This window comes from Danio rerio, chromosome 24, assembly GCF_049306965.1.
Source record: "Danio rerio strain Tuebingen ecotype United States chromosome 24, GRCz12tu, whole genome shotgun sequence".
Taxonomy (NCBI): Eukaryota; Metazoa; Chordata; class Actinopteri; order Cypriniformes; family Danionidae; genus Danio; species Danio rerio.
In genome coordinates, this window is record NC_133199.1 from 20,397,501 (window position 1) to 20,422,119 (window position 24,619).

Here is a 24,619-nt window from a genome sequence, read left to right on the forward strand (position 1 = left end):
TTAGGTCTCGGACAGGTTGCAATTGCTGCCGTTTTATCAATTTAGGGCTGCACCTGCCCATGATCTAAGTGGAAGCACAGATAACTTACCTCCACTCGCCCAATTGCGCACTTCTTCGGGTTGGCTGTGGGCCCAGCTCGTCTCAGCGCCGACAATATCACCCTTAGATGTTGCAAATACCGCTGCCAACCATTACTGAAAATTATGATGTCATCTAAATAAACAGCGGCATATGCTGTGCAACGTAGCCGGTGCACCGAACAGCCCAAACGGAAGTGGTGTAATCTAAACGGCGTCGTAAGGGCTGTTTTTTTTCGCAGGATATTGGAGTTAAGGGGATCTGCCAATATCCCTTTGTTAAATCCAATGTCGAGTAATATCGAGCAGCACGTAACCGGTCAGGCAACTTGTCAATACGCGGCATTGGAAATCCGTCAAATTTCGACACATCAGGGACTTTTCTACAATCCACACTGACCACACAGAACCGGACTGAGCCGTCCGGCTTGGGTACCAAGACAATCGGGCTGGCCCAGTCAATGTGGGATTCTTCTACCCATTACAATTCTTATACCTATTTTCAACATATTTCTTGATTCTTCCTGAATCACTTTTTTTTTGTGTTCAGGCAGGCGATAGGGCCGGGTCCTAATAACCACCACGGTTCGGTCTCGATATGGAGCTGAATCAGATTAGTTTGACGAGGCAGGGGTGAAAATAAGTCAGAATACTCACGTTGAAGGTTCCGGGTATTGGTGAGCTGGCCAGCCAAGAGACGATTGTCCCCGGTGACCAGAGCACCCTGCCGCTGTCGGCCGGTGCTTTCTGGCCCCAGGTCATCCTCGTTTGTAACCAGCATAGCCAACATTACCTCTCCTGCTCCCTCCATTGCTTCAGCAAATTAATGTGATATACAGTATCTGATGTGAACTAGCCCTATCAGAACGAACTACCTCATAATTTGGAAAAGTAATTTTGAGCTGGAAGTGGGTAGCGGTACAAGTACTTTATCTCCTGTGAAAATGTGCGCAGTTTAGTGCCCCTGTCATAACGCCGGTGTTGGTCATCCTGGGCCTTAAGCAAATGCTCCGTAGTAAGCCGCCCCAGTGTGTAGAGTTTTGCTCTAAGGTCCATAATATATTAAATTTCATTTTTACTGTTTGAAGGCTCGTCCTCCCAAGCCTCTCTAACGACATGCAAAACCCCTCGGGGCTGTCTGCCATAGAGAAGCTCAAAGGGGGAAAAACCCGTGGAGGCTTGGGGAACCTCCCGCACATCGAATAACAAGGGCTCTAACCACTTATCCTAATTTTTCGCGTCCTAATGAGCGAATTTCCGGATTATTGATTTAAGTGTGCGATTAAATTGTTCCACCAGCCCATCTGTTTGTGGGTGATAGACGCTAGTGCAAATCAGTTCAACGCCCAACAATCCATAAAGTTTGCGCAATGTGCGTGACATGAACGCGGTGCTTTGGTCTGTGAGAATCTCCTTGGGGATTCCCAATCGGGAGATTATATGAAACAGAGTTTTAGGGTAGAAAAGAACAGATTCAGTAGCAGGTGAAACAAATGTTATTCTTCTCAAAAAAACACAAAATATCCTCAAAAAGGCAGTGCAAAACTCAAAAAAGCTAAACTCAGAAATCGGCGCAGTTCCGGGTGCTACCACCAGATGGCAAGAGGGTGCTCCCAAGGCTTTACTGGGCAACAGAAGGAGAGATGAACAGGATCAGGTGAGTTCCGGATATTACCGCCAGGGGGGAGAGAGCGATACCAAACACTCGGCCAGGACAGGAGAAGAAGAGCCTTACGGGTGCTGCTGGGCGTTTTCCCTTGATGGAGGTTAAGTAGCAAGAACTGGGCAGCCAGACCGAACCACAGCGAGCCGGATGACGGGACAAAGTATCAAAATAAAGGAGAGTGAGAAAGAAACGAAACCAAAACAAGCTGGTGCTTAGAGTCTGGGGAAACAGGACACGACAAGACAGATTACTCACAATGGATCAACGTACAAGCCTCACGAGCATGTAAAATGGACTGACGAAAGACAAGAGACGAGAGGAGACTAAATAGGGGAGAAATCAAACAGCAACAGGTGAAGGAGGGAATCGCAAATTGATTACCAGGTCTCTAAGGCGGGGAAACAACAAGCACGCGGACAGGGAGCACATGGCCAGCTGTCAAAACAAAAACCACGTGCTCCAAACACACAAAGACAACAAAACAGGTAAGTCATTCCATACTCTTAACACAGAGCCTCCGCAACACTCTTTGCTGAGACGTTACGGAGCGCTACTGCTTCCGGGTATCGAGTTGCATAATTCACTAGGACTAATGCAAACCGGTGCCAGTGTGCGGATCGCTGTAATGGCCCGATGAGATCCATACCTATTCTCTCAAAGGGGATCTCCAAAATTGGTAATGGGCGCAAAGGTGCTTTTGGGGTGGCCGATGGGTTTACCAGCTGACATTCACGGCATGCAGCGCACCATCTGCTGACATCACCGTAAATGCCCGGCCAAAAGAGTCAGGTCATAAGGCAATTTTGTGTGGCTGCCTGACCTAAATGTCCGGCCATAGGGTTGGAATGAGCCGCCTGGAAGAGCATTTCCCGATGGCTCTTTGGTACTAATAATTGGGTTGTATCTTTTTTTGTCTAAGCGACTTGGGTCACTCGATACACCATGTCATTAATGATCGCAAAATACGGATAGGAGAGGGGCTGATCAGGCTAAAGGTTTTGCCCATCTATAACCTGCACTCTTTTGAGTGCATGTCTTAGTGTGTCATCACACGACTGCTCCAGTGGAAAGTCTTTCCAGTGGGAAATTCCCAGCCCTTCTCCTGAGTCAGCACGCGACGTCACTGCTTGGGATTCCCCCAGCTAAGCGACACGGCCCCTATCCGGTGACCGGGGGCAACAATTAGGGTGGCGGGGATGCAAATCAGCACAATCACCTCCTACAGAGAGCAGAGTTTTGGTGCGCTATCCTTGTCCCCGCCAATGCATCGGCCTAGCCCTTCTCACTATAGCCCCAGGGCCAGCAAGACCAACTGATTGAACCGGAGAGAGACCTGGCTCTGTCTAGGGAACCGCCAGGGGTCGTAGCTCCACCACTCCTTCTGGATAGGGCCCAGCCCCCCTTGGGACGCTCGGCAGATCCGACATCTGTGCACCCCCATAGGGGTGCTGGTGTGGGCGGTCCCCACCGTCTGGGCTTGGGAACAGGAGGAGATAGAGGGGAGAAAAGAGAGAGAGGAGAGAGGTTATTTTTTTGACCCTGGACCTGGCCACCAGGTAATTCTCTGCCAGCCGGAAGGCCGTTTCCAGATCGTCTGGCCAGTGGTTCTGGACCCACTCCAATGTCCGGGAGGGGAGGCGAATGATGAATTGCCTAGTACTACGGCATCCATCAGCTTGGCTGTGGTTCAGCCATCCTGCACCAGCCATCTGCGGCAGGCAACAAGGAGCTGCTCGGCGAACACAAAGCGCTGGATAATGGCTCATTTCAGGTGAGCATATACCAGGAGACTCTGGGCCAGTTACTGCTGTGCTGTGATCTGTGCTTTGCAGTGGGATGATCCGGCTACTCAGCCTGTGGCCAGCCACACGCCTCAGCCATCTTCTGGAAAAGATCAAGGAATACTTCTGGGTCATCCTCCAGCACCATTTTCTGTAGCGTGAAGGGAGGGTGGAGGGATGGTCAGATGTTGGAGCGAGCCGGATCTCTTGGGTCAGCAGACTCCGGATTACCTTATGGTCCACCCGCTGGGCCTCCATGAAGACTTGGAAACAAGGTTCTAGATCTTTCTTCAACTCCACCAGTGCATGATGTTGTTCCTAGTGGAGAACCGCAAGTGTCTAAATGACTTCCGCGTATGGACTAGTAGACGGAGTAAACATTCTGGCAGCGAAATTTCTTCTTCTTCCCGGGTTTCAGCACCACTGTAGTAAAGTTCGTTGTTGTGCGGGAAGAAGAAGACAGGGTCGGCGATATCAGGTAAGTAATATATCTTTATTTTATAAATGCACAACATTCGCAGCTGTGTATGTGTGTGTGTCCTCTCTCTTCTCCCGGCTGCTCCTTCTGTTCTCCTTAAGAAGGGTGTCTCTCTGGCCCAATCACTAGAATAAACAGGTGATATTTATTATTTCTGATTGGCCTGCTGATTAGCCGCCAGGCTCTGAGCATGCTCTCCCTCCTCATTGGGTGTTCGATCATGCTTACCTCTCCACAAACGGTTCCAGAAAACAAGTAAAATACACATAAATAAGAGAATGTGGTGAGAATGTGGTAAAATCTGAAAACGGTAAAAATCAGGCTGCCGTGAGGGCTTATTTTCTCGATTGTTTTTTTAAAACTGTTGGTTGGGTTTGGGGAAGGTGGTAGGTAAGGGGATTGGTGCTTTTAACAACACTATCGGTTGGTTTAGGGAAAGAGGAGGGTGGGTCAGTCGATCAGTCATTCAGTCAGCCAGTCAGTCAGTCAGTCGATAGCAGCCTCTGGTGGATTTACGCAAGTACAGCGGGTGTGAATGGCACTCGAGAGACAAATTTGACCTCTTTTTTTTATTTAGACATGAAAACACCTTGAAATAAATATAAAAATGGCGGGATTCCCTTTCCTTTTCATTACTCCTCTTATGCAGTCTTCAAGAGAGTCATATAGCTGTGCATTACTGTCAGTTGATGCGCTCCAAAGTGATAAATAGACGCTGTTTCCCAATTGGATTCTGTACACGGAATTTGAAGCAGAGCAAAAGTCTGGGTTTTGGGTGCGTGTTTAAACAAACTTACTGTATACACATAATTAATAATAATTAGGGATGGGAAGATTAACCGATATGTATCGATACGCGGTCATGCGCGTGCACGATGCGAGTGCATCGGTTGAGCAGCAGAAGATGAATGAAATTTTGGAAGCAAATCGAGATGCATCGGTTTTTGCGAGATGCATCGATTTTTCCGAGATACAGCTTATATTTTTAATATAGAATGTATTTTTTATTTATTAACAAGTGTTGTCAACCTGTTTTTGGTGCATAATTTAATCGACCTACATAAAGTAAGCCTTAGCAACGGATTTGCGGATGTGCACACACTACAACTCAGTGTATCAGGTATGCGGATGAAGCTAGTGGAGCGCCCTCAGAAAGCGCGAGAAGCAAAACAAACATTTTATTCCCCACTGAGTTTTAAATCTAAAGTATGGCAAGCAACATTATGGATTTAAGGATGGACGACATGACAGGACAGATGCAATTTGCAAAATCATCTGTAAAATACGCGGGCAGTATGACTAATCTGAAATCTCACTTGAAGCGGCGCCACGGTGTTGTTGTGAAAGCATTTTCCAGTGTTTCTGCATCCCCGGCTTTCGCACTGCTTCAACCAGCTCCAAAAGTGGTGAGAAAAGCATTGCAAGTTTTTTTTCCATGCGCAACAGTTCTGCTCGCTCTACGCCAATAACGAATGCTATTGCATTGTTCATCTGCAAAGATATTCAGCCTACTGTCACGGAGAACGAAGGTTTTAAACACCTCCTGTTAATTTTTATTTAATTATAATAATAATAATATTAATAATAATAATGATAAAAATAATTGGGTGTCATGGTGGCACAGTGGGTAGTTTGACCACCTCACAGCAAGAAGATTGCTGGTTTGTTATATTTTTATTAGCCTGTTGTTTACAGTGACAGTGATGTTTCAAAGCAGCATAACACTGCTAGTTCACAACCTTAGGTTTTGAATAATCAGTGGCAAAATATATCTTTGTAAAACTTGTTTTCATAGTTGAAAAGTTAAATCACAATTCTTGTTGTGCAATGCTAAATTTATTTATGTTGAAAGAGTGCAAATATATACATATTTTTTTAATATATATTGCACTTATACATTCTGTTTATCTTGAAAATACTTAAATAATATGTGCTATATGTTCTAAAATGGCCCTCTACTGTAAACTGACACTCTGGCTCTGAGAGAAGAGCCAGTTTGTAAAAAAAAGTCTTGGTTTTGCTTGGTTTATAAATAATCAAACTCATTCAATGGCACAGCATCCTCTTTCACATCATCTCATAAACTTGATCTAATTAGTTAGTGCTGAAATATCGCATCGTATCGTGATATGGGTGTGAATCGTATCGTGTTGCATCGCAATATGTCACAAATGTATCGCTAATATATCGGATCGTATTCTTTGTATCGAGATGCGTATCGGATCGGCATTATAGCTTAGATGCCCAACCCTAATAATAATACCATCTAAAGATGTTGATCTTGGTGTTTTTTTTTTTTTTTCAAATTCAACAAGTTTTGTTTTAAATGAGCAAAAAAAGTTAGAAAAGCAATTAAATGCTTAGATGTGTGTGTTTATAAAGTGACACCTCTGTTATTTAATGTAATCAAATGAAAAATCTAAATAAATGAGATTCATTTTTTGTTCTTTATTCAGATTTTAGAACTTGATTCTATTTCTTTATAATAGCTATTAATTTTATTTAGCTAAACTTTTTTTAATTTATTTGCTGCTAATGTGCTATTAGTACTATTAATTATTATTTTTTAAATTACTTGTTTAATTTTAGGGTACGAAGGTGTTGGAAGGTTATCCCTTATTATGGTGGCCATATCCCTTATTTTCACAATTCCCAATGTTGACAGGTATGCAAATGATATCAGGTATGTAAATTTAAACAGTATTTAACTCCAAGATATTAAACCAGAATTGCAACCATTTCAAATTAACTTCCAATTGTAAATTATAACAATATTAAATTGGCAATTAATCAACCAGGAAATCAATCAATCAATAAATCAATCAAAAAATCAATCAATCAATCAATCAAAAAATCTATTAAAATCAATCAATCAATCAGTCACTCAGTTAGTCAATCAGTCAGTCAGTCAGTCATACAGTCAGCCAATCACTTAATCAATCAACCAATAATATTTAAAATGTGAAATAACATTTTATGTGAACATGTTTAAATAAATCAATTGTAATTGGTCAACGTTTTCTCACCATAGATGTCATTTTAGACTTCTGAAATTACAGTAATCTGAATATTTGAAAAATGAATAGATCAGGTTTCAGTTTTATTGGTAAACCCTACAAGAAACTATTATTAAAAAGCATTTTTGAGTCATTACATCTGGTAAAAATGTCCAGTTGGTTTATAGATTTTTTTAATAGGATCTGTGATTAACCTCAGTGAGAGAGCTTTAATAATTTCAGCAGTGATTTGCATAAATTACACACTTTCAGACCTCAAACGTGAAAACTATTTTGTGCTTTAAAGATGTAAAAAAGTTGCAGCATGAGCTTAGTGAAAGTGCATGGCTGATTTACCTATACATTTGATTGTAAACTGTGCATAATTTGACTGCAATTCTCCTGATTTCATATTTTCAGATGAAAAACATGGCTAGCAGCATTTGTCTGTGATGTTGACTTTGACACGTCATATCATTAACTTGCCTTTAATAAAGAGTATAAAGCCGAGGTAACAGAGACAGATTGTCAGTCATGTTTTTCATTAACCTCTCTTACTCACCGTCACTAAAACAATTACATGCACTGATCAACAGAACCCTTGTGTTAATTTCTGAGGGTGGCTGTTTCAATTGTTTCTAGTTACTCAGTCATAAAAATTGAACATATGAGCTCCCCTTCAGCACTCTACATACTGTAACTCCATCAGATATCTGATTAACAAGAGACTAGGCTTGTACTGTGGTCTTATATACCAATTACAGTCTGATAATGGCTACTTAGGAACATACTCTAGTAAATGCTGTGGGGATTTTTTCCCATCTACATATATAATGAGTGGAAATGTATTGGGTTTTGGTAAAGAATCACCTTTGGCTAGTATTTATCCAATAGAATAGAGGTTTCAAACTCATTTGATAGACACAGTTGCAGGGCATGACAAACTTAAAAATATAAAAACACACAATTAATGTGATTGAATAAGATGCTATACTTTGTCACTTGTTGACTCATATGCCATTAAAAAGGATAGTTCACCTTAAAATGAACATTATTTTCATGAGTACAACTTTACAGAAGATTTCTAGCTGAAACTGTGATCCTTATTGATACATAAGTTTCATTTTAATGTCTATTAGCAAATCGAGAGTCAAAACAAAACAGTTTATAGAAATAGTTTATAGCAATAGAAAAAATGGAATCTGCCGAGGCAACAGTGTATGAATGGTGGTTAGTTTTTTTGTCTTTAATAGTGTGGCACTGAAAAGAAATTCCTCCAGCAATTTATTTTCTTCAGGCTACTGACTTCACTCCATCTGAAGAAGCCAGAAATTGAAGATTTGTTGTTCAATGATTCTGCACTTTCACAAAACCACTAATCAAAAACAACAAAAGTGAAGATCCTATCGAAGTAAAAGGTACTTTTCAGAGCTTCTGTGATTAAAAGAGGAATTTTTGTGAAAGTGCCAAATTCAGGTTAGTGTAGAATCCATATTTTTTGTCTGATTAGTTTGATTCATTACTCAAAACTAAAAATCAAGAGCAATGCCAACAAATAAAATAAATAACAAATAAAACAGTAGTCGTCTTTTGAAGTGGATCAAAACCTTACATCAAAGTTGCCCTAAAACTACTGAACAACACCCTTTCTTGTCTTATGATGATTTTGAAAAACCTCTTTGATCCACATCAGATGTTGACTACTCTTGTGTGTGTGTGCGTGCATGTATGTGTGTGTCTGTCTTGCTCCTTTATATAATATAATAATATAATATACTATACTATAATTAGATTTTTTATTACTGTACATATATGTACTTTCAGACTACTGAATGCATATATATACACACACACATATACACACAATTTTTTTTCTTTTTTAATATTTCCAAAATTATGTTTTATATTGCAACTATTAAAACTATTTTGTTTAGAAATGTATTGAAAAAAAATCTTCTCTCTGTTAAACATATTGTGAAAAAACTAAACAGGGGGGCTAATAAATCATAGGGGGCAATTATTCTGACTTTAACTGAATGTGTGTGTGTGTGTATGTGTGTGTGTGTGTGTGTGTGTGTGTATGTGTGTGTGTGTGTGTGTGTGTGTGTGTGTGTGTGTGTGTGTGTGTGTGTGTGTGTGTGTGTGTGTATATATATATATATATATATATATATATATATATATATATATATATATATATATATATACATATATTATGATGATGCAATGCAATTGTCGCTTTAAATGCTTTAATACAGGATGAATTCATTTTGGCATATTGTCATCAAATTACGGCTTGTTCACATTAAGAACAATAACTATAATGCTATTAAAAGTAAAACTCTTACTAGTGATTAAAAACAATAATATCAGCAGACATATATACACAGTGGAACAGTGGGTAGCAATATAAATGAAATAAGACCTCAATATATCATGCATTTAGTTTTGCCTGAATGTGTATACTTTTTAAGTGTCAGTACCCATTGGCTTGCATTTTAAAAACACCAAGGACTTCATTTAGCCCTGAGGGTGAGTAAATTAACCGCAGTCTTTTATTTTTGAGTGAACTATCTCTTTGCATAATTGTTGAAATGAGCAGAATTCATCAAATATCCAAAGCGTGCCTGTGGTTTACATTCTTCATACAAACATGCACAACAGAAATGTTCACTGTCATTTATGCATGCTTTTGATTTTGTCGCGACACTGTGAATTCCAGCCAGAGCTCGGAGAGGGCTATTTGGTGGGTGAATAAACCCACACGGCGCTGACTGGGTCTCTTTAGCCCACCTGCTCCTCACAATGACCACTCAGTTCTGGGTTCTGAACAGCACCATCTGGAACAATGGAGCAACTCTGTCCATGCAGGACTGGTGCAGCTGGAAACACATTAATGTGTGCATAATTATCCACATATGTTGACTGTTTTGATGTTTACGGTCAAAGTTATGTATCTTTAAAGGGATAGTTCATCTATTGGTGAAAGTTCTGTCATTATATACTCACTATCAACTTGTTCCAAACCAGATTAAGGTTGTATCTTCTGTTGAACGCATAGGAAGATATTTTGAAGAATGTTTTTAGCTGGTAAGCAGGCCTGGAGTGTCTATTGGGAGAATGAGAATAATTCCTGGTTGGTCGCTAATAAATTGGGCATGGGTTAGGCAATCACACACAGTATGCAGAAAATGAATCTTGTTCATTTTTAATGAGAGACACAGAGAAAGTGACAGTTTGAAGACAGTGTAAAGAAATGCTGGGTTCCTTACAATTGATTTCTGTTGGGACAACATGAAAGAGTTAAGTTAACTTATTAGCTTTTCCAACTTTAAGTGGATTGAACATAAAACATTTAAGCTGTTCCATAAAAAAACTCAATGAATGTGTTGTTTCAGCTTGTTTTAAAGAAGTAGTTTGAACAAACAGCAAATGTAATTTTTTTGTGTGTTTATACAGGGTCAGACAGAATTTGTGAAGCATTTTTGCTTATTACTTGCAGAATTTTGTCAATTTGATTATGCTAAATGATTTCAAGTGTATAGGATCTAAAAATGCAATAAATAACATCTAAAAAAAATAGTAACTTCTTAACTTTTATTTAAGGTTTGTAATGAAAACCCAATGAGAAGCATTTGTTTGGTAAACGAAGCCACAGCTGTCTCAGATAATAAATTCAATAAAAGACAGAGAAAATCTAACTTTACAAATTGTATTGCACAAAAAACACCTGAACATTTGCATATTTTTTATTAAATATTATAAATAGTACATGTTTAAATAAACTGAATGACTGGCTCAGCAATCAGCAGAAATTGTCTGTAGACGATTATTTGTAGGGATAGTTATAGGCCATATTCTGAATGCTAAAAGGCAAGCCACATAAGCATGGTGTGAGTACATTTTAGTAGATTGTTTGCTTAAAGTCAATTATGTTAAAATGTTAATTAAAACATTAGTATGCAGTTTGGTAAATATCTATATTATTTTTAAACATAAAAAAAAATGTATCTTGTAGTACATTAGGCTAAAGTCAGTAAGCTAATATTACTCCCCACTCTGCGGGAAGTCATTGACTTCTATAGCATTTATTTATCTATTTTTGGGCCCCTGTGAATGTTAATTGCTACTGGTCTAATTTTCTTTTCTTTTCTTCTTTTGCTCACTGCGATTCTCTGATTAGTTGATTCTATAAAGCATTACAGCTAATGCATTTTTTCCTGCTCAAATTCCTCTATTAAACAGAGTATTCCAAAAAAATTATAATTAATGAGAACAGATGGGTTCAACGATTTAACAGTTACTCTGTTTTTCCCCAGAAGCAGACTGTTTCACTCAATACCTTCTGGCTTCACACTCAATGCTGAGAAAAAAAAAAGTCTATATTAAGTTAAACCTTTTAAACTGTCAGTTTCACACCACCAGAATCATTCAAGAAATGGCAGAACACAGACATCATTAAAAATTCCTAGTGTGTGTTCAATTCAAAAATTCAAATGCAGAATCATTAAAATGTCCTGAAAATTAATCCTTATGTTATTTAAATTCAATTTCAAAGTTTATCGTTCCTGCGGTAAAGTTAGGATTTTTTTTAGGACAAAAGTACCTCCAGCAGAAAAGACATCCAAAGATGCCATTATAAATTGTAAAGAAATCTTTGTGTTTGAAGCTAATGAAGACAACAGATGTCAATGATTCATTTGAATGATTCAGCTTGACATGTTAACTTAATTGTTTCTCAAAATAAAATAAAATATTGGCTGCATCCAAAATACTCAGTAGGTATAGCATTTTAACGTGAATTTACTACTTGACGGATAGAAAAGTACTTTCTATAGAGTATGAATGTGAGTGAGCTCAAACGTAATACGAATGCCATTTTGTCATTGTCATGTGACATACCTGCTTCACTTCCATTCATAAATTCTCTCATGGTGCATCATGGGATATTGCAGCATCCATTGGATGTGCACTTCAGAATCTTGCCGGCATTCGTACATCATCTGGGTACTTCTTGCATACTGTTAATTAAATTCTGTGAATACGGACATACTACTTAGCTCACATACTGTTTTTTGCATACTATATGGTATGGAAGAATTTGATTTGTGATCAGTCATTGTTCTCAAAGTGGAAAAAAAGTTTTTGTTTTTACCATATAGAGATATAGCCTGCACAAACTACATTAAATATGCTAATATAGTTAAATATTTGAGCAATACCTACATTAAAACTATTTATTTACTATCATTACATTTAGGAATTTGCATATTCTAAGAAACTGGTATCATAATTAGTTCATTTTAAAACATCCAAGACTATAATTTGCTTTTTATGATTGAAAAATGGGCAAGAAACAGTTGTTTACAATCTAAATTGTGTTAATCATCATTTTTGAAGCCAATAATACTTTAGATAGCACTGAAAATGAGGCATATTTTATTGAAATAACAAATGTATGCTGTAATGGTGTCTACCTGCCTCTTCCCCATCATTCACCTTTGAGTGCAAATAATGTTCAAGTTGTTAATGGCCAAGTTCAAGTTGGTTAATGGTTACGTTCAGCATTATTAAATCATTAAATAGCTTGACTGATGAATGATGCCAACTAATAAATGACACTGTTTAGACTATACTGGAAATTCATAATGCAGTTTTCCAAAGCGTAATTTAACTTAATTTGTCAAGGTAATGGTTTTGGTAATTACATTTAATTCACGTTTTACACCATTTTTGCTGAGCTAAACACGGCACTTCGAGTGGGTGACTACTAGCAGTTTGTGCTGGCACACACAAAAATAAGCTTTAAGACATCCTAATGCTGTTCTTGCACAGGGGAACGTTCTGCTGATGTGCAGTTTGTTTCTATGACTGATTTTCCTCAAAATAGCTGGGTTCCAGTCTGGTATATAAGAAGGAAGCCTGTTCCTCATTCTGCTGTGAACAAGGCTTCTTTTCAGTTACATATGGTCATGAAAATACATGGTTCATGGGGGCTATTATGATTTTTTTCCTTAGTGTGTAATATAGTTGCATGTGTATATAAATAAACTATGAATTGCACACCATAAAGGCACAATATGCACAGTTTTTTCATTAAAATATCCAAAAACTGATAGAACAGTGTTGTATATTGTGCTGACCTATGTACTTATATTATCCCAAATGTTTTGAAGAGTGTTCAAATCCTGAGAAATAAGCAATTTAAAGATTGTGTCCATGCTAAAAATATACCCTAAACATCCTTTTTTGTTTAATAAGAAACAAAGAAACACCAAAAATGCTTTTATACTGTACAGTATGTTGTGTATTTATTCATTCATTTTTTTTTTTTTGGCTTAGTCCCTTTATTAATCTGGGGTCACCAAAGCGGAATAAACTGCCAACTTATCTAGCCTATGTTTTACGCAGTGGATGCTGTTCCATCTGCAACCCATCACTGGGAAACACCTATACACTCTCATTCACTACAGACAATTTAGCTTACGCAATTCACCTATAACACATGTCTTTGGACTTTGGGGGAAACCGGAGCACCCTGATGAAACCTGCGACAACATAGGGAGAACATGCAATCTCCACACAGAAATGCCAACATGACTATATTTTTATTCTTTAGCTCAGCCATGAAGAGGATTTATGCAGGAGGATGTTTTAAAGATGACAACCCCAATGATTCTACGCTCAGTCAAGGGGTTCATTCTTCATTCGTGGATTACTCAGTAACCTGGATTTGGTCATTGACGATTTGACATGATCAAGGATCCAAGTGTTGTTGTCAAAGCAACAGTTCTGGTAGCTCAAACCTGGGGTCCGTTCTTCGTACCTTTCTTAAATGATCTAAGATGATTTGGCAGATCCTAGATCTGTTCATCTTGATAACTGATATCTGGCTAATTAAGTTCTTCAAACAAGTTCAGGAATCAAATTACAATGTCAGGGTGAACTGATCTGAGATCACTGCGTGTGTTGTGAAGGACTGACCTATCGATCCTCGAAATCATGATCAGCAATCCAGCGTAATGACGTCATCTGATTACTATTCATTTATCCATGTGAGCTAAATTACATCAAATTCACAGTAAATGGTTTGTTAAATATGATACGCAATAACTTTACACCTTGTTGTGGGCTGCATGCTTGACCCTTTCATGTGTCAAGAGCAGTTTATTTAGTTTTACAGTTAGAGCGGATTTTCCTTATTATAGTGGCCATAGTAGTATTATTGTAGGCAGCTTTTTAATCGGTGTAAAGAATAAATGGATGTTTACAATAACATTTTGATATAGTAAAGGCGTCTGCAACTTTTATGAAGCATCAAATCACTGTCATATTAACTGTAAACATGTTCATGACTGCTATATATACTATATGTATATATGTATACTATATACTATATGTATATAATTTTTTTTATTTTATTAATAACTATAACTTTATATATATAGTTAAAAATATTTACATTTTTCCCAAGTGTATATAACTACTACTGTATGAAAATATCAGAATTCGGTACATACTTTTGTGTATTATCTTTGTTTGAACTGAGCCGATCTAATCCTGTTTATATAAATTGAACCTGCTCCCGACCAGGGGTCCATTCTTTGTACCTCACTTAAATGATCTAAGATTATTTGGCAGATCCTGGATCTTTTAATCTTGATAACTGATCTCTCGCTAATTTGGTTCTTCAAACAAGTTTGCGAATCAGATTAGAATATCTGGATGAACTGATCTGAGATCGCTGCGTGTGTTGTGAAGGACAGATCTATCTATCCTCGAAATCATGATCAGCAATGCAACGATTGGCTGACGGCACAGCAGCGTAATGACATCATCTGATTAATATTCAATTATCCATGTGAGCAAAATTACATCAAATTAGCAGTAAACGGCTTGTTCAATAAGACACGCAATAACCTTCCACATTTGTTGTGAGCTGCAGGCTTTACACTTTCATGCGTCAAGAGTATTCATCATGTATTTCAATGCAAATCAATGTATAGTTTTACATTTAGAAAATATTTTCTTTATTATAGTAGGCGTTTTTTAATCGGTGTAAAGAATAACTGGTTGTTTACAAAAGCATTTTCATATTGGTAAAGGCGTCTGCAACTTTTGTGAAGCATCAAATCACTGGCATATTAACTATCAAAACATGTTTATGTATGCATAAATGTATTATTGCTTTAAAAAAAGTCACATATTGTGCATTTCTATTATACACAATTTGTACTAAAGCGATCTAAAAAGTTCATATCAAAGTTTTCTCTTTGCACCACCAGGTGACAGTCTTTGTACTTTCATTTCGAGGGTGCAGATTGCATACGTTTTATTAATATGTATAACTTTATTTATTTTATTAATGACTATAACTTTATATATATATAGTTTAAAAATATGTACCACTTTCCCAAGTGTATTTAACTACTACTGTAAGAAAATATCAGAATTCGGAACATACTTTCTGTATTATCTTTGCTTGAACTAAACCGATCTAATCCTGTTTATATGAATTGAACCTGCTCCCGATCAGGTTTGACCTAGCAGAACTGTTGCTATGACAACAACTCTCAGATCAGCTTTGAAGAACGAAACGATCCTGGATCGTGTCATATCGTCAATATCCAAATCCAGCTAACCGAGTAATCCACGTACGAAGTATGGACCCCAGGTTTGAGCTAGCATAACTGTTGCTATGACAACAACTCTCAGATCAGCTTTGAAGAACGAAACGATCCTGGATCGTGTCAAATCGTCAATATCCAAATCCAGCTAACTGAGTAATCCACCTACGAAGAGCGGACCCCTGGGGTCTGTTCTTCGTAGCTCGCTTAAATGATCTAAAATGATTTGGGAGATCCAGGATTTTTAATCCTTTTAATCTTGATTACTGATCTCTGGCTAATTAGGAAAATACCATAATAAAGAAAATATTTTCTAAATTTAGAACTAAATACATTGATTTGCATTGAAATACATGATGAATACTCTTGAAACATGAAAGGGTCAAGCATGCAGCCCACAACAATGTGTAAAGTTATTGCGTATGATATTTAACAAACCGTTTACTAATAATTTGATGTAATTTTGCTCACATGGATAATTGAATATTAATCAGATGATGTCATTACGCTGCTGTGCCATCAGCCAATCGTTGCATTGCTGATCATGAATTCGAGGTTCGATAGATCAGTCCTTCACAACACATGCAGTGATCTCAGATCAGTTTATCCAGACATTTTAATCTGATTCATGAAATTGTTTGAAGAGCTAAATTAGCCAGAGATCAGGTATTAAGATTAAAAGATGCAGAATTTGCCAAATCATCTTAGACCCATGGCGCCATCAAAATACACCTTTGTTTGTTGTGAATACATGCCCTCTAGTGGTAAAAATGTTGTGTTGCACCTTTGAAAAGCTCTTACTTGCATGTTAGCCCTGTGTTTTTAGTTACATTATTGCATTTTTGACCCTCAGACGTCTTCAGCATGTGATCTTTCGAATGGTTTGGTTAAAGTGAATCATTTTGTTGAATCAATTGATTTTAAAGCTTGAGACAAATGCACGCTTGTCTATTGCACTAGTTCTTGAACAAACAGACCTGTTGGAAAAGCTAACACCATAGTTTTTACAGATGTGTTTAGCACATTTTTACTTTTTCCATTATATTCATGAAAAAAATAGACACATGTTTTGTTCTGTCACATGTATTTCTTTGAATTTTAGTTTTAGAATATAGATATCTTCAAAACTGCACCTTATTCTATGTGGCTTGGTTTTTCTTCCACCCTCAAACACAGTATCAGACCAATGAAAATGAAACAATTACAATTTTTAAAAATGCAAGGCTCTGTGTAGTCGTTCGTCTTATCACACCATCGCTATACTTTGTGCGATGTCAAATTGTATACCAAAATATTTGTTATTTACAAGACGTGCATCTGTGCAATGGCCAGCGTCATGTTGACAGTCAACCAAAACCAATAATGACTATTTTTTTGAGACTTCTGATTGTCCACTGATTTTTTTAAAAGGTGAAGGAAGAGAAACTGTAACAAAAATAATCATGTGCATGTGGACATGGCCACAGTTTTCAATGATTCCTGTGTTTAATCCATCATTGTTTTTTTTGTTGCAGTTTTCCTATTTCCAGTTAGTCTTCTTAGTAGTTAATTAGTGCACACCTGTTCTGTTTCTCCCTGATTGCATTATTTAAGCCATCTGTTTCCTTTCATTCTTTTGTCCAGTATTGATTTGTTTAGCATTTGTGGCACGTTTGCTCCTGCGTTTTCACTGTGTGGAATTATCATTTAAAATGTACCACTTCATTGTAGGGTTTTATTTAAAACAAAGCATGATACACTCAGTGTTTCCGCTTTAGAAGCAGAACTAAACTTTTAAAATCCAAAGTTAAAAAGTGAGGCAAGCAGAGTCCATCCATTTGGCGGTCTTCACCTGTTTATAGTTATTGCAGGGGTAAAGATACCACTTTTACCAAGCCAGCATGGTCCTGGTGCAGATTCCTTGTCCTCATCTATTCTTGAATGCTGCCCGTTTGTGTCAGGATCCAGTTCACCTGGCTAAGGATGCAACAAAAACAGGCTCAATCTCCAGAATGCAAACCATTCTGGTGGAAAGAAGGTGTCCGATGGTGCAGTCAAACTCTGGTTCAAAACCAAAAAAAGAACCATCAACAATATCCAGAGAGGTAAATGTAAGCACCCTTAAAAAAAGTATTTAGACTGCACTAGCAAAAATGTGTAATTTAAAATGTTTTTTTTTTGTCATTTAAAGCTATCTAATTGTATTCAAGTACAGAGGAGTTTAAAATCCATCAAGGGGGCCCACAAAAGCTGGGAAAGGGGTCCAGGGAAATGTGGAAAAAAAAGAAAGAAACAGAAAAAATGAATAATACATTTTATTATAATACATTTTTAGCCTTGGCTGGCTTAGTTGGCATTTCTGTGTGAAGTTTGCATGTTCACATCGCGCTCATTTGGGTTTCCTCCGGTGGCTCCGGTTTCCTCCACAGTCCAAAGACATGTGGTACAGTTGAATTGGGTTGGCTAAATTTTCCGTAGTGTATGAGTGTGGATAGGTGTGCATGGATGTTTCCCAGAGATGGGTTCCGCTGTGGCAACCTCAGATTAATAAAGGGATTAAGCCGAAAAGAAAATGAATGAATGAATGAATGAATGAATGAATAAATACATTTTTTTACATATAATTCAAATATATATTTTAAAATTAGTAAAGAATTGTGCAAATATATAAAAAACAGATAGTAAAAATAATTAAAAATCAATTGAATATGTTAAAACAGTTTAATGTGTAACTGAATAGAAAATAAATATATTTATAGCAAAATTTTACATTTTTTATAGTGTTATGTCAGACCCATTCATAATATTTATTTTATTTTTATTTTATTTGTATGCATTTCTTTAACATTTTAGGATTGGGGTCCCTCAGACAGGGTCCCTCCTGTCTCTGTTATTTAATGATATAAAGCCCCTTTTATAGTATAGACCAATTAAAATCCTGTAAATTAATATGGGTCCCTTAAAACCAGCTGTAGCCATCGTGCTGCTGCCTAGCTATAATTATGGCATCTGACAGCACACTTTGAAGCATGAAAGGCTGTAGTATTCAACCCTCAGCAAATGCCAGCCGTTTTCTGCTCCTTCCTATCATTCCACTGCAGTTATGTCAGGCAGAAAGTGCTATATCAGGCGCTAATGGTTATTTTGACACATTAAATCATCTTTCATGTCAGCCTGGATGTGAAGGAGTTTCCTGGTGTTTCTGTCCTCCTGCCTATTTCTTCACCTCGTAGTGAATATTTGGTATGAATGGCCCTGTGGGGAAACTCATTCAGTGGCATGACTGCACAAGACAACGGATTTTCAGTCCCACATTTGCACATTCTCACCCCGCTATCTGTAAAGATTCCTGAGGGGATTTTAGAAGTGCCTAACGCCTGATTCCTAGGGGCTTCAGCTTCAGTGCTTGACGGAGAGCATGTCTGAAGCTGGGGCTGACACCACCGTCATAGCAGTGTCAGCGAATGAAATTGGCCAAAATTAGTCAGCTGCTGTCTGAGCTCGGGGTATTTGCATGAAGTGATCTGATTGGCTTACGCTTCCCAACTTTTGCGAGCAACGCTGGTGAAGTGGCATCGATGAATCCACAATTCAGTTTGGCAACGATTGACGTCATCCATTCAAAGTAAATGGGAAGCATTGATACTGACAATTTTATTTATTTATTTATTTATTTTGCAATTTTTACTTAAAGGTGGAGTATGTAAGACTAGGGGTTGAACTAAGTATTCCAGTGCAAATTCAAATATTGTTTGTTGCAAACACAACACAAAAAACATAGAAAAAATTAGAAAAACATCCAGCGAGTAGAATAGAGCAAGTGAACTAACTCAGCTAATGTTTACATTTTTAATATTTGTAGAGGCTGCTACTGTGCTTTAGGGGTCAAATGTGTGGCCATGCCCACACATATCTAGATAGCCTTCATGGGTGAAATGAAATACTTTGTGTTTTCTACCAGGGCAACCCAGGGTGCCAAAATATAATTGGGCAAAATGGTAGTGGGCAGAGTTACACAGACCAAAGACAGACATTCCAACATGGAACACACTATTTCAAAAGAGAATAACTGGCTTCAGCATTGTTTTTTCGGTAAACAAGAGGTTCATTTAGCATGAGCATTTAGTTTCTTAAACATACACATATTATGATATTTATTTTTATTCTTTTTTTTGCTTTAGAAAAATCCAAACTTACGTACAGCACCTTAAATATTAGCCTGTTACGAGAGGTCATGAGAGCACTACGTTCTGTTCAGCCTGGGGCCGGTGTGACATAACTGTACCGTCTCATAAAGCGGTGATGGAACACTCTCCAGACACAGTAAGATCTCAGCCAGCGGCCACAGGGCTTCTGCTGTGCTCTAGATCACCTCAAAATGAGGTTACCGTCTAGCCGGAGTCACGCCTCTGTGGGGAATGATCATTTCTTATTAATTTTTCAGCTTTGGAAAAGATGAAAATGGTCGTTGTGCATCTGTAACGTTCTCCTTAATTGTTTTTTGATAGTTAGTTCCTTGCTTTCTCTTGGCAAGCCTAAAGTCTCACACACTTGGATCTGAGCCAGAGAGCTCATGGTCAATAAATGCGAGGAGCTCATTTGATATTAAAATCCATTTGGAGGCAGTTGCAGACATCAAGCTTGGCATTATCCTGCATTCCAGTGCCAGCGGTGAAATGTGAATGCGGTCGCCGTCTGTGGACGCCGTCATTGTCTGCTGGATCCTCATTTCTCAGTGAAGGACAACACACACACACACACACACACACACACACACACACACAGACAGGAGTGCTGCTTCTGAAAAGCCTGTTGTTTTTCCCAGAATGCAGAGGAGCTGAATACAAGTGATTATCATCCAAGATCTGCCGGATTTCTATCCAAGTTCATTTATCCTCTCAGTGACAATCAAAAATACCTAGCTAAACACAGAGTTTGGATTGAAAAAAAAGAGTTTATTTTACACTATATCCTAGAGATCAGTAAATTTAACAATTGTTTGAGGCATAGATCAATTGTATGATGTAGCAGAACTCTTTTATTAATGACAAGCTCACAAAAATGCTCACTGTACAAATATGTAATTTCATGGTGTTCTCTGTGTGTGTCTGTTTACAGGAGGCAGAATGGCATTGTGATGAGTTTACCAAAGGAGCCTGTTTCAGTCGTGGGAAATCAGAGGTAAGTGTTTCCTATTTTGGTCAATGTTATAAAAAGGGATTTTAAAAAGGGCCTTCATGTTCGGCAGTGTATTATCAAAATTCTTTTGTACTATTACAACATCCTGTAAGTTTCAAAACTTAAATCTTAAATCATCTTAAACTGAAATCAATATGTCAATGTTTCATGTTATCACATAATAGTGTTTAAACTCCTCCTCAAAAGATCACCTGCTTCTACATCAATGTATGATAGCTCCACCCAAAGTCTCTTTAAATCAAGTCATATACAGTAACCTACATCCCAAACATGCAAGTGCGGATCTTCCATCTCTTTGAATGAGGAAACATCAAATTCAAAAAAAAAAAAAAAAGAAAAGAAATTTGTGTCTCATAAATTATTTCTTATCATTTAAATAATGACAAAAAACAAACAAACCACAATTTATTTAAAGTTGCTCAAGCTGATTCACATGTGCACCAAATGGGAATGAATTTACAATACCAACTTTCTTTATTTACCCAATGTCATCCTCTGAATAATGCACTGTCTGTTTCCACTGTTATTCTGAGGTCATTTCCAAATGATTCCATTTACTGATAGCAGTTATCTTCCAAATATGGCTTACAGTCCAACAAAGCTATTGCAGTCATGTGGTTTGTGTTTGAATGGTTGAGGCGGGAATTCATTTAAAACAATACAGTCAGATCATGGGTCAGTCAGGAAACTGTTCCATTTGTTTCATACAAATTACAAAGCCAGAGAACCATTGCTTTTCGAGTGTAATGGGTTTATTTAAAGGAAGAAATTTTAGGCTCTATGTAAATATATTTCTTTTGTCTATGAGTATTGTCTAACAAGTATTTGTGCGATTCCAGCATATGTGCTGACCACAGAGGGTTCACAGCAGTGAACCTGCAGAAACTAAAGAAACTGTTTAAAGAAACTGTCATGAACACATATCTGAACCAGACTCGCCTCTACCCTGGAGAATCATCAATCAGTACGATAGGTGCCTATGGCTGCGTCCAAAATCGCCTACTACTCAGTAGGTACTGTATTTGAATTGAAATGTACTACTCGATCATTAGAAAAGTATGTTCTATACAGTATGAATGTCAGTAGTATGAATGGAACTCGGACATACTACAACCGCTGTTTTGTCATCACGTCACCTACCTGAGTCAGTTGCATCACTTCTCCCATTCATGAATTCTCTCATGGTGCATCATGGGATAGAGTTGTGTCCATCCGATGCACACTTCAGAATCTCACCGTATGTGTTAGGTTATCTGAGTACTTCTTATATACTGTTTTAGCGTACTATATAGAATGGAATTGTGTGATTTTTGGATGAAGCTAAACTCTATGGATCTGCAAAGTTTTACTCTAATTAAACACACCTGATCCAATTAATTAAGTGCTTTAGAAATAAGTATGTTGATTCAGTTTTAAAACTTAACTGTTTGATACCCCTGGGCTAAAGGAGGTGGCTTTCCTCCCTAGAGCATCCATATTGATCACAGCATTTTTAGTGCTCAAATCTCAAATCAGATTTTTTTGCATAGCTGTTCACATTGTTGTTATAAATGTGACCAATTTAAGAATTGCAGTGTAAACAGAACATGGTCCTAAATTGACCCGCATGTGCAAAAGCACAGATATGCACAGCGCAAAAATGTTTAATTTTGCACACAATGTGTGTACTGTATGAAGTAAGCCTTGTCAGATTCTGCCTGATATTTATAAGATTATTGGCCTTTTCACAGACAACTGTGGTGTATTTTATGAACTTTAAAGGGTTGTTCTGCTACTACTAATGTGTATTTCACCATTTAGAACCTAAAATAAGTCTCTTGTGATTGAAAACACTGATTGTTTGTGATTTATGACAACCGCTGTGCTTGTCTTTCTGACCACCGTTGTAGTGAAGTCATCAAGGCTTAATATTGAGCAGCCGCAGACTGAACTGTGAAGGCGGAGTTGGTTTATTTCTGTTTGCAAAGTTATTACATTTTACTTTATTATAAACAACAGACACGTGCAGAAAGAGGGTTTGGGTGTTTGATCACCTGCCTTTTTTTCTTTTTGAGAAAAAGTTCATCCTTAAAATGAAAGTGCCTGTCCTTTGTGCATGGATCCCCTATCCGCAACACCTCCGATGCTCTGCAGCTTCGTGATCAACCCGTGTCCCAATCGTTAACCAGATTGGTTAACAAGCAAGTTTTGCCTTTTTAAAAAATGAACAACCAACTTTCTGTGGTAAAGAAAGCGCTCAAATGCCCTGTGTGTCATTCTACTATGCTGCTGAGGAGTGGATGATGTCTGCAGCACAGAATGATGACGCATGTCGCTCAAAGATTATGTAAAAGTCACATTAAATCCTATATAACCGTTCACACTGCAGTCGCATTGCAAAACATCAGAAATGTGCCTGATTTAATAGTGGCACAAATCTGAATTGAAAAGATCAGAGTCCATGTGGTTTGGGTTGTTTGCTCTCTCAAGACAAAAACAGATCCACATCACATGTGGGCAAAAAAAAAATCTGATTCAGGCCACATTTGCCTGCAGTGTGCCAGCCTCAGTTTCACAGCAAATTCCTTTACAGACAAATACAATTTAAAGCTGGATTATCAAAAATTCAGACTGAAAGACATTGCTGTGCCAACTATATTGAATCTAACAGTAATGTGACCTTATTTATGTATAATATACAGTAATATTATATTTTCACAGGTTGCAATATTACTTGTTACTGTTTGACTGTTTTTTTTTTTTTTTTTACTACGATTTCCTACAGAATTGATTCTGAGAGATGCACAAGGATTTAAATGTGCTTGTACTGTAGCATGCCTGTACAAAACAGTTACTCTCTGAACTCATTTTGATGTACAATTAAGAAGTTAATTTTCAAATTCAAATAATATTGTTGGAATGTTAGTTACGTTCTTTAGCAAAATGGAACTACTGTACATTACTTAAAGTTTGAGGTCAAGGAAGAGAAAAAGAGAAAGATTAACATCAAAGATGCATAAAGTCTGTTCTTGTTGATATGTTTATAATCGTGACTACCGGGACATGTTACTACACTGCTGTCAACCAATTTGGTGGGCGGGGGGGAACCACACTCCTACGTCAAGTTGCGGTCGGTCTGAAAATCGCTCCAATTGGTCTACCGTTTTTATGTTGTTAAACTGAAAAAAAAAGGACTGGGTGTATTTATATCACCCCAATATGACGGTCTATACACTATATCTACACATATGTCTGTCCAAACAGCTTGAAAAGTTGATTTTTCACCATAGATGCCCTTTAAATTACAGAAATTTACCAGAAGTTAAAATTCCAACAGATTTCTGTAATTTAATGTTTGTTATTTTACAGTAAAATTCTGTAATTTAATGACCGTTATTTTACTTTTTTTCTGGCACCCCAGCTGCCGGAAATGTTCTCCCTGCGTTCACGTGGGTTTCCTCTGGGTGCTCCGGTTTCCCCCACAGTCGACATGCGGTACAGGTGAATTGGGTAGGCTAAATTGTTTGTAGTGTATGAGTGAGTGTTTGTGGATGTTTCTTAGAGATGGGTTTCGCTCGGAAGGGCATCCACTGCTTAAACACGCTGGATAATTTGGCGGTTCATTCCACTGTGGCGACCCCAGATTAATAAAGGGACTAAGCCGATAAGAAAATGAATGAATGAATGAATGAATGAATGAATGAATGAATGAATGAATGAATGAATGAATGATGTATTTTATGAAGTTGCTGAGTATAAAAGACAATATACAAGGGAATAAAAAATTACAAATTGTTAACTTAGCAGTGTTAAATTTCTTGAATGATCTTCAAGTT

The 24,619-nt window shown here is 37.7% G+C and overlaps 1 protein-coding gene across 8 annotated transcripts in view; it reads left to right on the top strand.

Annotated features, from left to right (window-relative positions):
- Window positions 1–24,619, top strand: part of sema5a (sema domain, seven thrombospondin repeats (type 1 and type 1-like), transmembrane domain (TM) and short cytoplasmic domain, (semaphorin) 5A) — a 404,793-nt gene that overhangs the window by 227,331 nt on the left and 152,843 nt on the right. For 5 of the 8 annotated variants that reach the window (XM_073940463.1, XM_073940461.1, XM_073940462.1 and 2 more), the window contains one exon: window positions 20,724–20,786. In XM_073940463.1, the coding sequence (XP_073796564.1) occupies window positions 20,724–20,786 (63 nt within the window). Of the gene's footprint in view, window positions 1–17,242; window positions 17,711–20,723; window positions 20,787–24,619 lie in introns of those variants that run through there. The other 3 variants (XM_073940465.1, XM_073940464.1, NM_001271670.1) reach the window with 1 other exon arrangement.